The sequence below is a fragment of the Rhinopithecus roxellana genome, chromosome 14, assembly GCF_007565055.1.
Source record: "Rhinopithecus roxellana isolate Shanxi Qingling chromosome 14, ASM756505v1, whole genome shotgun sequence".
In the NCBI taxonomy this organism is placed as follows: domain Eukaryota; kingdom Metazoa; phylum Chordata; class Mammalia; order Primates; family Cercopithecidae; genus Rhinopithecus; species Rhinopithecus roxellana.
Genome location: NC_044562.1, coordinates 89,322,904 through 89,337,168, shown reverse-complemented (window position 1 = coordinate 89,337,168; position 14,265 = coordinate 89,322,904). Strand labels below are relative to the sequence as shown.

General features: G+C 43.2%; 1 protein-coding gene and 1 pseudogene across 2 annotated transcripts in view; both read right to left on the bottom strand.

Annotated features, from left to right (window-relative positions):
* Positions 1 to 14,265, bottom strand: part of KIAA2012 (KIAA2012 ortholog) — a 139,643-nt gene that overhangs the window by 11,420 nt on the left and 113,958 nt on the right. For both annotated transcript variants that reach the window (XM_030916551.1, XM_030916552.1), the window contains exons 16-19: positions 8,218 to 8,308; positions 5,927 to 6,092; positions 4,768 to 4,882; positions 2,549 to 2,868 (exon numbers count right to left, since the gene is read on the bottom strand). In XM_030916551.1, coding sequence (XP_030772411.1) covers positions 2,549 to 2,868; positions 4,768 to 4,882; positions 5,927 to 6,092; positions 8,218 to 8,308 — 692 coding nt within the window. The remainder of the gene's footprint in view (positions 1 to 2,548; positions 2,869 to 4,767; positions 4,883 to 5,926; positions 6,093 to 8,217; positions 8,309 to 14,265) is intronic.
* LOC115893245 lies at positions 8,325 to 13,380 on the bottom strand (annotated as a pseudogene).

The following is a 14,265-nucleotide window of genomic DNA, read 5'->3' as shown; positions in this document are numbered from 1 at the left end:
TCACCACTGCACTGCAACCTGGGCGACACAGCAAGACTGTCAAAAAAAATTATATTTATATATATATATGAAAACAAAACTACTTGAGGCCAAGACTCTACCCAGACCAATGAGAATCTCTAGGTGGAAAGCCTCAGTTGTTAAAAAGTTTCTTGAGTGATTCTAACATGAAGCTAGAGCTAGGAACCACAGGTTCTAGATAGAAGTCATTTTACTGGCCGGTCACATTGGCTCACACCTGTAATCCCAACACTTTGGGAGGCTGAGGTGGGGAGATCACCTGAGGTAGGGAGTTCGAGACCAGCCTGATCAACATGGAGAAACCCTATCTCTACTAAAAATACAAAATTAGCCAGGTGTGGTGGCGTGTGGCTGTAATGCCAGCTGCTCGGGAGGCTGAGGCAGGAACATTGCTTGAACCCGGGAGGTGGAGGTTGCAGTGAGCTGAGATTGCGCCATTGCACTCCAGCCTGGGCAACAAGAGTGAAACTCCCTCTAAAAAAAAAAAAAAAAAAAAAAAAAAAGAAAGCTATTTTACCAGGGGGAAATTTTAGGTTTAGATGGGTCAGACTCACATTTAATCCCATAGAAACTCACTTTTCCAATGGAAGGTTGTTCTTTCAGTTTATATGAAGGTTGTCATAGCTTTCTTTTTCTCCCTAGTGCCTCTTCCTCAGAAATATGCCTATGAAGGGAACCTTGAGAGGCAAGCCTTCCAGGAACTCTGTGTATCCAACTCAGAGAAAAACCTCCTTGCTTTTTAGCCTTTGCAGAGGCAGCATAGTGCTATGGATTGACAATAAATCTAAGAAATGCTGATGATCCCGCAGGTTCAGAAAAGTTTTGCCCATAGGTTAAAATTTTCATCTGTTGTGCAGAGCAGAATTGTGTGATCCAGGCAACTGGGAGGGACTGAGAACTATAAAGGAAAATCTTCCTGGAATCCTTTTTGGAAGTCCATGAGCCATAAAATAAGTAAATAGATAATAATTTAAAATGGTGACAAGAGTCCTGAACTTGGAGTCAAAGGACCTAAGCTTAAGTCTTGGCTCTACCACTCAATGGTTGTGCAATTTCTGGCAACCTGCATTTAACTCTTTCCAGTTTCTATTTCTGGATCTGTAAAATGGGGCTAATCATACCTGGCTCACAAGGGTGGTTGTAAAGGTTAATGTAACATGTGTGAGTTTAACTGTAGTGGCTTAGCTGTGTGTGTATTTGTAGTGTTTAAAGCTACTTTGTAATTTTTTTGTATAAGATGTCAAAATGAAGTTCAGTACCTTAGTCTCAGTGGAAGAAATAGTAATTTATTCCAACAGCAGAGGAAAAATGGGCTGTTTTGGTCTTACTGACAGATGATGTATCTATATGGCATTCTTTTTTAGTTAATTGCAGGGATTTTCTTTTTTCTTTTCTTTTCTTTTTTTTTGATTAGAGGTTGAGTCTTGTTCTGTTGCTCAGGCTGGAGTGTAGTGAAGTGGCATAATCATAGCTCACTGCAGCCTCAAACTCCTGATCGCAAGCAATGCTCCTGCCTTGGCCTCTCAAAGTGCTGGGATTACAGGCATGCGCCACTGCACCTGGCCTAATTGCAGCAATTTTCAAGGGTAATTTTTCCTTACACTCAGTTTTTCTCTTCAGACCTCCACATTAGAATCAAGGACCCTGGAACCAAGTGACTCTTACACTTTGTGTTTTTTTTGAGACGGAGTCTCTCTCTGTCACCCAGGTTGGAGTGCAGTGGCGTGATCTTGGCTCACTGCAACCTCTGCCTCCCGGGTTCAAGTGATTCTCCTGCCTCAGCCTCCTGAGTAGCTGGAATTACAGGTGCTCAACACCAAGCCTGGCTAACTTTTGTATTTTTAGTAGAGATGGGGTTTCACTATGTTGGCCAGGCTGGTCTTGAACTCCTAACCTTGTGATCCACCCTCCTTGGCTTCCCACAGTGCCGGGCTTACAGGTGTGAGCTACCATGCCCGGCCCAAAAGCACCTTGTAAAAGCAGGTGTACAAGCTGTGTACAATAGGTGTACTACACACCTATTGTAAGCTGTGTACAAAGGTGTACTATATGTGTACAAGCTGCTTCTCTCTGTTCCAGCTGTATACTGCAGAAACACAGATTAGGAAAGCAGGAATTTCCACAGCCTTTGGGAGGCAAGCAATAGATGAGCCCTAGCCTAAGTCAAGGAAATATGCTCGGCTCTGACAGCCAGTATCCATGTTTCCCTGTAACCATGAGTCCTGTACCTCTCAGAGATGGGTGCTGTGCTCATTTCCTATTCTTTACAGGGTGGATACTTGCCCTGGCAATGTGCAGGCCTCACAGAATGCATCATCACCTCAGAGGGTCTTTGCTACCCCTGCATCTTTGATTAGGTCTGGCTTCTTACTGGGGTCAGAAGGTACCAAAGTAGAACAATAAGACCATTAGGTAGTCGAGCTGTTTTAGTAAGTGCAATATAATTAGGGGCAGCTTTTCCCACCTCTGCAGTCGCGCCAAGTGAGAACAGAACTTCCTCTGTCAAGCTGAGGACATCAGACCCTACCTTGGAAGGGTCCTCACAGCTTCTCTCTTCTTTAGATTCCATGTTGCCAGTGACAGTTGCAATCTGGGAGGGTGATGATCTTGCTTCTAGAGAAACTTGGCTCTCCTGGGCATCATATTTGGGAGAAAGCCAAGGGTCCTCTACGAAGGAGTCTGAAGCGAAGGAACTTCTATTTGAGGTGTCTTCTGTTTCCTCAGAGTTGACATTAGGCCCACTCAGCTCTGCCGCTGTCTCCAGATTTCTTTCCTTCTGTGTCCTTTTCCTTTGGGGTCTTGTTTTTTTTTCTAATTTTTTTTTAGCCTTTGAGTCCTTTGACTTTCCTGGGGGAGAACAATTGGGGATAGAGATATAGCTGAGTTAACTTAATGTGATCACTAGACATCCTTTTTAGTAACTTTTTTTTTTTTTGAGACAGGGTCTTGCTCTGTCGCTCAGGCTGGAGTGCAGTGGCACGATCATGGCTTACTGCAGCCTCCACCGCCTGGGCTTGTGATCCTCCCACCTCGGCTTCCTGAGTAGCTGGAACTGCAGGCATACCACCATGTCTGGCTAATTTTTGTATTTTTTGTAGGAACAGGTTTTGCCATGTTGCCCAGGCTACTCTCAAATCCCTGAGCTCAAGCAATCCGCCCACCTCAGCCTCCCAAAGTGATGGGATTACAGGTGTGAGCCACCGTGCCTGGCCCCTTTTTAGTAACTTTTAAAAGTTAGCATGCAATGGATTCACCCGGGGTGCAGATTCCTGGCCCCAGCCCCAGAATCTGGTTCAGTGGGAATCTGTATTGTAACAAACACCCCAAGTGTTTTGGGAAGAGTAGTTCACACACCACCCTTTGAGAAACTACCTTATCCTCTTTGGATCAACTGACATTCAACTGTCTTGCTATGAAATAAGTTCTATTTCAGCTGGCGTGGCTCACACCTGTAATCCTAGGACTTTGGGAGGCTGATGTGGGCAATTAGCGAAGTCAGGAGTTTGAAACCAGTTTGGTCAATATGGTGAAACCCCATCTCTACTAAAAATACAAAAATTAGCTGGGCATGGTGGCGGGCGCCTATAATCCCAGCTACTCGGGAGACTGAGGCAGAAGAATTGCTTGAACCCGGGAGGCGGAGGTTGCAGTGAGCCGAGTTTGTGCTACTGCACTCCATCCTGGGTGACAGAGTGAGACTCCATCTCAAAAAAAAAAAAAAAAAAAAGTTCTATTTCACTCTGACTTACAGAGGGGGCAGGACCGTCCAGAGGGGAGGCTTGTACACACAGCTGGAAGTCATGCCTTGAGAGTCTGACTTGAGGTTGCAGCTTTGTAACCGGCAGAGTTCAGCCTTCCGCACTCTAAGGACCCTTCCTTCGCTTCACCTTTGGTGGAGGCACCACAAGTATTTCCTTTTCCTAATTCCGCTAATGCTACCCAAGTCATGGGCTACAAAAATGTAAACTCAGCAAGAGATGAACAAGCAAATCTCAAAAATAGGTTTCGCTCAGGAGCATATCCATTGCTGTCCTTTCTGGCAGCACTGGATTTGTTTGGAAGGTCTTCTGAATCATGTGGGCAGTAAAGGATGGGTGTAAGTTTTAGGCTAAAGAAAGTCTTCAGAAGCAAAGAAATCCAAGTTTCTGGTTAGGTTCAACATAGGGAACCAAAACAGAAACCGTAGCTTGGAAGATCATTCAACACTTGTGGCATCCGTCCCCTTCCCAAATGCTCTCACTACCCAATACTCCGATTATGTGATATAGTTATTATTTTTTGGAGGCAGTGGCAGTAGTCTGTTGGGAGTCACATAGGAAAGGACAAACCCTGGGTCTACCACTTTACTGTCTGATCTGCTTGATATTATGTAAGTCACCCAACCTTGCTCAGCCTCAGTTGCTACATGAATATAATAATAACACTTCCTTCATGGAGATGTTGTGAGGATTTAATGAGATCACATATACAGAGTCCTAATAGAATAGCTATTCAGTAAATAGGTGCTGTTATTATTATAATTTCCTTTCTTGGTGATCACAGGCCTCTAGACTCCCCGTTTTCCTGTATCTCTGTCTATTAAGATACTGACATGACGTAAGGCTGCAATACCATCTTAGCTATAGTAGTCAAGGAGACTCAAAACAGAGAGTTTGTCTGGTAGGATCCATGCTAATTATCCATACTACCTCCCGACCCCTAACAGATGTCTTCTCCAGGCTGTTACTTGCAGGCACACTCTCTTACCAATGGCAGCCTCTGCTTCCCTGTAGACCTTTCCTTCTCTCTCCCTTTTGGGTCCTTTGGTTTTGTCTTTCTTGGGTCTTTTCTTTCTCTTGGACTTGTCAATCAAATCCCTCTCCTAAAGGTGAAAAACCAAGGAAGGGGACCATGATATGTATAGGAAATGAAAAAAATCCATCAAAGAAGATTATGTCGAACAAGGTGACAGATTGGCTTAGAATGGAATTTGTGTGGGTTCCAGGTGAAGTAGAAGAGTGAATCTTAGAGAATGCAGAGCCGATGGGGAGATTCAAAGGTTCAGCCTTTGATGTAAAACTGCTAGGTATAATTTCATAAGAGGAAAGAGGAAGAAAAAACACTTAGGGCCTGCTTCCTTTCTTAGTTTCTAAAGCATGATCTACAGAGCTGGATCAAAGTGAAACAGTTTTCACCTTTGATAGACTGGTGTTGCCATGATTAACGGTTAACTATTCTAAATCAAAGCCAGCTTTATTCACTGCAGAATTATTTGCTAACTTTCAGGAAACCTCAGGCAGATGATCACAACTATGTCAGTCTTCACTTTTCCCCATGGGCTAGAACAACACAGTGGTTCCTCCTAAGAGAGGATGGCAGACTACCCACTCAGTACCTTTGTAGGAATTAGAAATGGGGCCGGGTACAGTGGCTTATGCCTGTAATCCCAGCACTTTGGGAGGCTGAGGCAGGTGGATCACTTGAGGTCAGGAGTTCGAGACCAGCCTGGCCAACATGGCGAAACCCCGTCTGTACTGAAAAAATACAAAAATTAGCTGGGAGTGGTGTCACATGCCTGTAATCCCAGTTACTCGGGAGGCTGAGGCAGGAGAATCGCTTGGACCTGGGAGGCGGAGGTTGCAGTGAGCCGAGATCGCCCCACTGCACTCCAGCCTGGGCAACATGGTGAGACCGTGTCTTGAAAAAAAAAAAAGGACTTAGAAATGATGTTCCATCCTTCAGGAGGATGCAGCCCAGTGTGGCTGTGCAGGGTTTGGTAAGCAGACCACAGGCTGGACCTCAGTGTCTCCCTCATCCCCTTTATCAGGTGCCCTCATATAGTGAGCAATCTATACAACTGTACATGGTATCCTTGATGAGCATCAACTAGGGCTTTCAGACCAAGCTTTTAGGGGTTTACACTCACATGACTGATGCTGGCTGATGTCTCCTGGCCAAATAGTCTTGGTTCAGCCTTCCCTTCTCTTTCTCTTGGAAGAAGAGATGTATACACAGCGCTCAACTTCTTGGGTGACTCAGGCCCGTATCCCAGAAGTCCTTTGTGTAGGTGGTGTATATCATAATCTCTGCCCCTTTGAAAAGAGCAAACCAACAGGACCAAACTAAAGAAAAACTCTGGTGGAAAGAAAGAGGGCAAGTGAACCAACATCGAGCACCTGTTCTCTGCAGGCACTGTGCCTGACATTTGACATACTTAGTCAACTCTTTTTCTTCTGCATATCCCATGGTAAGGAAGATTAGAAAGATTGGTCTTCATTTTTGGGGTTTCCTCAGGATAAATCCTAAAACTTAGACAGTGGGAGAAATGTTTGCTCTTCGGGGTTGCATATTTATGCTTTTAATTGAATGGCATATAATTATTTAACTGAAATTTCTTCTATCAAAGGATTAGCTGGAAAAAGAAAGTGACCTTTAAGAAAGATTGTGTTAGGAACATATAACTATCAATTCATTCCTTTATGCCCTCTGAATTCGTTTTTTTTTTTTTTTTTTTTTTTTTTTTTTTTTGAGACGGAGTCTTGCTCTGTCCCCCAGGCTGGAGTGCAACGGCACAATCTGGGCTCACTGCAACCTCCACCTCCCGGGTTCTAGCGATTCTCCTGCCTCAGCCTCCTGAATAGCTGGGATTACAGGAACCTGCCACCACGTCTGGCTAATTTTTGTATTTTTAGTAGAGACAGGGTTTCACCGTGTTGGTCAGGCTGGTCTCAAACTCCTGACCTTAGATGATCCACCAGCCTCAGCCTCCCAAAGTGCTGGGATTACAGGCATGAGCCACCATGCCTGGCTACATGCCCTCTGAATTCTATCCTTGATCAAATTCAACCACTAAAAGGTCATGTGCTGTGTTGGTTTTATCCATTGTAGAATTGCTGTCACTCACTGTTTGCCCTGATGATAACTGACTTATGCCCTCTGGGTAAAAAGGACACTGAAAAGCAGCCACATGGATTGCAGTGACAGCAGCAATATCAGCTACTGTGTGCCTGCTGTGTGCCAGGCCTGGTTCTGGGCATTTTATTTTATTTTTTTAGCTAAATGAGTATTCTCTTTACTGTGCTCTGCTAGTACAGGGCCTTACTGTAGAAACTTGAGAAATATTTGTTGAATGAGGTGAATGGAATTTCCTGTAAATATATGAGACTTTAAATCATTCAATGTCACTCTATAAAAGCCTATAGGAGAAGTCTCCTTTAGAATTTAGTGCTTGGAAAACCTTTAATTTCCCTGAGGAATAGCTATGCTGCAAATGAGAACCACAAACCTGATCGTTTTGCTCTTTTTTTTTTTTTTTTTTTTTCAGAAATCTCTATGTCAGGAATCCCTCTGTCAAGCCTTAAATTAAGTCACAAAGGCTATAATGACTTCTGTGAAATGTTTGTGTTTTTTCCTTCTGATTTAAATTTTTTTGTGTGTGTTTTTTGGTGAGGGTGGTTGTCATAAGCATTTAAAATACATTGTGAGGAAAGATCAGGTATAAAATTCTAAAAATGGAGTTCCTCTGGTGGCTGTCTTATTCATCCAAGTGCCTTTCCCCCTTTATTCCTGGGGAACACAAAACCTTTTTGACCCAGGAGGGAATCCTTACATTCCTGGGCAGGTGATGGCAGGTTCTCAAGTCATCGAGGTTTTCGGGAGGTCACAATAGGCTGCAGTTCCAGATGGAGGCAGAGAGGCCATACCAGCTGCCACTACCAAAGGTACTTAAGTGAAAACACTATGCCTGACTGGCCAGGCTTACAGTAAACACATTAGTACAGTACACAGGAAGCACTCAATACAGGCTAGCAATTATTATTAATGCTGGTGTTAAGATTATTAGCATTATTTATTTTACTCAGAGCTGATTGAATGCTGAGGGGAGAAACCCAGGTTGAAGTAATAGATTTCAGCTTTCTAGGCATCTCTGTAGATCTCACATTGGACAAATGGAATAAGAGCTGTTCCCACATGGTTAGAGTTAACTTCACTCTTTACCCAACCAGCCAAATAATAAGATTTAGGTAGGAAACACATCACAATATAATCATCCCCAAGAATCTTTGTTTCTTAGACAACCATTTAATTTTGGCTGTTGGAGCACACTGTCAGCTGAGAACTCCCATGCCTGTCTGAAAAAAACCAAACTAAATCAATTAAAAATACAAACAAAACAAAAGCAGAGAAGCCCATGTTATTACAACTTTGAACACTTACACCTTTTGCACAATATCTGCCTCTGGGGTCCGGATGTGCTCAGTTTGAGAAGCCCTGAGAGAGTCAGGGGTCATACTCTTTGGCTCTGAATCTGTGAAAACAGAGTATCAATCAATAAAGGACAACAGGCAGTTATCCTAGGAGGAGATCAGACATGGAAAAACGTCTACCTGGTGAGTAGCCAAAGGCATGTAAATTAGAACAATAACGTATGCTATACCTAGAAAATTAGCAAATACTTCAGAAACCAGGGCTGACACATGGCAAGTAACATTAAAATTAGTATTAAAATATCCTTTGGGAAAGTGATATGACAGTATGTATTGGCAATCAGAAAAATGTTCTAGCCTTTGATCAGGAGTCTCACTCCTGGGTATTTATCATAAGGAAAAATTCAAAAGAAGAAACAAGCTTTTGTATCAACTTACTTCTTATTAAATTACTTTTTTTTTTTTTTTTTGAGACGGAGTCTCGCTCTGTCACCCAGGCTGGAGTGCAGTGGCCGGATCTCAGCTCACTGCAAGCTCCGCCTCCTGGGTTTACGCCATTCTCTCGCCTCAGCCTCCCGAGTAGCTGGGACTACAGGCGCCCGCCATCTCGCCCGGCTAATTTTTTGTATTTTTTTAGTAGAGACGGGGGTTTCACCGTGTTAGCCAGGATGGTCTCGATCTCCTGACCTCGTGATCCGCCCGTCTCGGCCTCCCAAAGTGCTGGGATTACAGGCTTGAGCCACCGCGCCCGGCCACTTTTTTTTTTTGAGATGGAGTCTCGATCTGTCGCCCAGGCTGGAGTGCAGTGGCGTGATCTCAGCTCGCTGCAACCTCTGCCTCCTGGGTTCAAGTGATTCTCCTACCTCAGCCTCCTGAGTAGCTGAACTACAGGTATGTGCCACCACACTCGGCTAATTTTTATATTTTTAGTATAGATAGGGTTTCACCATATTGGCCAGGCTGGTCTTGAACTCCTGACCTCATGATCCACCCACCTTGGCCTCCCAAAGTGCTGGGATTACAGGTGTGAGCCACTGCGGCCGGCCAACATTACTATTAATAATGAAAAATTAGAAACAGCTCAACAAGGGAGACGGGGGAAGTAATTTATGATACATTAACTTGACATTTAAAATTATGGTTAAAAAGACAAATAAGCAATATGGAAAATATGATATGACAAATAAACTTTTATTATAAGCTACAGAATAGTGTGTTAGAACTCTATAAAGTCTGGATGGATATGAACTGGAAAACAGAAAAAGGAAATAATAGATAACATTGGGAAGTTTAGGTGTGTTGGTATATTTTTTCTTAAAGGTTGTAACATTGAAAAGCAAGTTGATTTTAAAAAACAAATGTTAGGCTCATGCCTGTAATCTCAGCACTTTGGGAGGCCAAGGCAGGCAGATCACCTGGGGTCGGGAGTTGGAGACCAGCCTTGTTAACATGGTGCAACCCCATCTCTACTCAAAATACAAAATTATCTGGGTGTGGTGGTACATGCCTATAATCCCTGCTACTTGGGAGGCTGAGGCAGAATAATAGCTTGAACCTGGAAGGTGGAGGTTGTAGTGAGCCCATATAGCACCACTGCACTCCAGCCTGGGTGGCAGCATGAGACTCTGTCTCAAAAACAAAAACAAAAACATATATATATGTAACTCCAAAAAACAAATGTTAACTTTTTTTTTAAACAGAGTATCAATCAATAAAGGACACTTCATCTCAAAAAAAAAAAAAAAAAAGAAAAAAGTACATATGGCATGATTCCATTTATATAAAATTCTAGAAAATGCAAACTAATCTATAGTGACAGAAAGCACATCAGTGGTTGTCTGGGGATGAAGGAGGCTGGAATAGGGGAGGTATGAGGAAACTTGGGAGTGATGAATATTGTATTTTGATTGTGGTGATGGTTTCAAGGGAATTGTACAGTTTGAAAAGTTCTAATTTATTGTATGTCAATTATCCCTTGATAAAGCTGCTTTAAAAAAGTAGCAAGAGATATGTTAATACAAGGAAAGTGCCTAAACTAGTGCCAGCACACAGTAAAAACAAACAAGAACAAAAAAAATCTCACCATGCTCTCTCACTCTACCCATATACAACTATTGCAAATATTTTGGTGTATTTACTTTCATGTATACATAATGAATATCATATTTTCATATAATTGATTTGTGTATATTCAATTTTAATCTACTTTATAATTTTCCCATATAATTATTCTTAAAAATTTTTTGTTTTTATTCTTAGAGACAGGGTCTCGCTCTGTTGCTCAGGGTGGAGTGCAGTAGCATAATCACAGCTCACTGTAACTTTGAACCCTTGGGCTCAAGGGACCTCCAACCTCAGCCTCCTGAATAGCTGAGGCTGCAGGTGTACACCACCACTCCCAGCTAATGTTTAAAAATTTTTCTTTTTGTAGAGATAGGGTCTTGTCATGTTGCTCAGGCAGGTCTCAAACTCTTGGCCTCAAGCAATTCTCCTGCCTCAACTTCCCAAAGTGTTGAGATGACAGGCATATGCTGCCACACCTGGCCTAAATGTTCTTAAAAATGATTTTAGGCTAGATGTGGTGGCTTATGTCTATAATCCCAGAACTTTGGGAGGCTGAGGCAGGCAGATCGCTTGAGCACAGGAGTTTGAGACCAGCCTGGGCAACATGGTGAGACACTGTCTCTACAAAAAATAGAAAAATTAGCTGGGCATGGTGGCATAAGCCTGTCATCCCAGCTACTCAGGAGGCTGAGGTAGGAGGATCACTTGAGGTTGGGAGGTCGAAGCTGCCGTGAGCTGTGATGGCACCACTGCACTCCAGCCTGAAAGACAGAGTGGGACCCTGTCTCAGAAATTTTTTTTTTTTTTTTTTTTTTTTTGAGACGGAGTCTTGCTCCGTCGCCCAGGCTGGAGCGCAGTGGCCGGATCTCAGCTCACTGCAAACTCCGCCTCCCAGGTTTACCCCATTCTCCTGGCTCAGCCTCCCAAGTAGCTGGGACTACAGGCGCCTGCCATCTCGCCTGGCTAGTTTTTTGTATTTTTTAGTAGAGAAGGGGTTTCACCGGGTTAGCCAGGATGGTCTTGATCTCCTGACCTCGTGATCCACCCGTCTCGGCCTCCCAAAGTGCTGGGATTACAGGCTTGAGCCACCGCGCCCAGCCAGAAAAAATTTTTAATAGCAGCACAGTATGTTATCGTATGAATGTACCATAAATGACTTAACCAAACATGTAATTTAAAATATTCATATTGCTTCTATTTTTTAAAACCATAAAGAACTTTGCATAGAATATCCTTGAAAGGAATTTTTATTTTATTTTGTTTCTGAGACAGTCTCACTCTGTCGCCCAGGCTGGAGTGCAGGGGTGCGATCTTGGCTCACACCTCCTGGGTTCAAGCAATTCTCATCCCTAAGCCTCCTGAGCAGCTGGGATTACAAGCATGCACCACCATGCCCAGCTAATTTTTTGTAGTGTTAGTAGAGACTGGGTTTTGCTATGTTGGCCAGGCTGGTCTTGAACCCTGGCCTCAAGTGGTCCACCTGCCTTGGCCTCCCGAAGTATTGGGATTACAGGCGTGAGCCACAGCATCTGGCCAGGAATGTTTTGTTTATTAAAAAATTTACTCTTTGTTCATATTTCTGATTATTAAAGGATGTACAGTCTTTTTTGTTGGGTTTAGCAGTTTATCAGGATTTATAAGTGTCATTTTACAAACAGTCGATTTAAACCATGTAGAAATAAGTATGCAAAAAGTCAGCAAAACAAAACATACTTTATTTTTTTATTTTTTATTTTTATTTTTTTTGAGACGGAGTGGAGTCTCGCTCTGTGGCCCAGGCTGGAGTGCAGTGGCTGGATCTCAGCTCACTGCAAGCTCCGCCTCCCGGGTTCACGCCATTTTCCTGCCTCAGCCTCCCGAGTAGCTGGGACTACAGGCGCCCGCCGCCTCGCCTGGCTAGTTTTCTTTGTATTTTTTAGTAGAGACGGGGTTTCACTGTGTTAGCCAGGATGGTCTCGATCTCCTGACCTCGTGATCCGCCCGTCTCGGCCTCCCAAAGTGCTGGGATTACAGGCTTGAGCCACCGCGCCCGGCCCACAAAACATACTTGAAACATGTTTAAGTAGATAGATTATCTGAAATTCTGGATATTTCAGTCACTTCATTGTTATGCTATAGCAGCCAAGTAATTTTTTTTTTTTTTGAGAAGGAGTTTCACTCTTGTTGCCCAGGCTGGAATGCAATGGCGTGATCTCGGCTCACCCCAACCTCCGCCTCCTGGGTTCAAGTGATTCTCCTACCTCTGCCTCCTAAGTGGCTGAGATTGTAGGCACACACGACCATGCCTGGCTAATTTTGTATTTTTAATAGAGACGGGGTTTCTCCATGTTGATCAGGCTGGTCTTGAATTCCCGACCTCAGGTGATCTGCCCACCTCGGCCTCCCAAAGTGCTGGGATTACAGGCATGAGCCACCGCGCCCGGCCGGCAGCCAAGTAATTCTTAACTTCAGTTGGAGTAAGCCCCCTAAATCCAGCTTCGTTGAAGATTCCACCTTCTATGTTATCCTCTGTCATTTGGCCTTCAAAGTTTTCCTTTAGGGTTAAGACGGCTGTATGAATGACATCTTCAAGTTCTAGATCTTCATTTTATTTTTTCTCAAGGGAAATTTTCCCATTCACATAGTTCTTTCCCATTGCTGTGGCTTTCCATGCCAAGTAAGCTCCAGATGGATCTGACTGAAATAAATATGGTCGTCCCTCATTCCAACCACAAACAAGTAAAGAAACTCCAAATGAACGGACACCACCTGACTGAGTATATCCTTACATCACAGAAGCTACTCTCTGTACTAGGTGAGCTGTGGGAATGGGCACTTGGTACACAAGATAGTATTGTTGAGCTAGTTTTGAGCTTTGTGCGCAAGCACTCTGTAATCTTGGTTCACGCCACTGTACACCAAACCTGTATGCTTGATAATTGGTTCCACTTTGTGTACACTTCGCTCATTATACAGAATGAATTTCTGTTTTTTCTCGGTTGCTATTTGCAGCTTTAATTCCCACTGACAGGGCTCCTCCAGGTATAGCAGCCAAAGCGTATTCAATTTAGACAAGTTTACCAGAGCGACTGAACGTAGTCAGCGAAAAGCTGTACCCGCGCTCCGCCATCTTTACCCGAAGAGCCAAAGTACAAGGATGTACAGTTTTTAAGTCACAATGCCTACTGCCAAATTGTTCCCCAGACAATTTGTACCAATTTGAATCAGACAGACATAGATGCTGGTCTAAGGGAGCTTACATTCCAGTGGGGAAGATGAATATCAAAACCAACCTCAAAACACAAAACTGTTTTTGAAAGGAAAACTCTAATACTCAATTCGTGCCTTTCTCTCTGAGAAGTAGATTCTTGCATGAATTAATTTATTTCTCCTCAGTTTTGTTTATTTGAAGATGTTATGCTTTTAAAGAAAGATTTGAAAAGAAAAAGGTCACCCATTATTCCAGTGGCATCATTCCCTTAATACTACAGTTAATCTATTTTTCAATGTTAGATTGTGGTTTCCCCACCCAAGAGCTTCTTTGCAACTTTGGTTTTCTTCTACTTCTACTCAGGTTCAGGGAGGTGTTCACTGTCTCACAAATCAACCTCCAGACTTTAGAGGGGCACAAGATTATTAACGCGCAAAGGTGGTTGAGGAAACTGGAAAGGTTAACTGGAGCTGTACCTTGGAATTTATTTTGTCTTGGATAATATGTAACATTAACAGAGAGCAGAAGCTAATTAAAGTATCTTAGTGTCAAAGAGTAGTTCTGTGAGAGTTTCTTTCCTTAACATGCCTGGCTGTGAAAAAACTCTCACTGAAGACTTTCACTGCTCTTCACAACTATTTTGAACCCTGGGACAGGGCACGATAGAACCAGCAGAGGGCGCATTTGTATTGACCAAAAGCTGAGGTTCTACATTGGTGAAACTTCCATTGTGACTAGAATTGAAACCTTCCCAGTTTTAGGATGTGGGCCATAGAAGGGTGATTTTTTTTCTCTTCGTAAAAT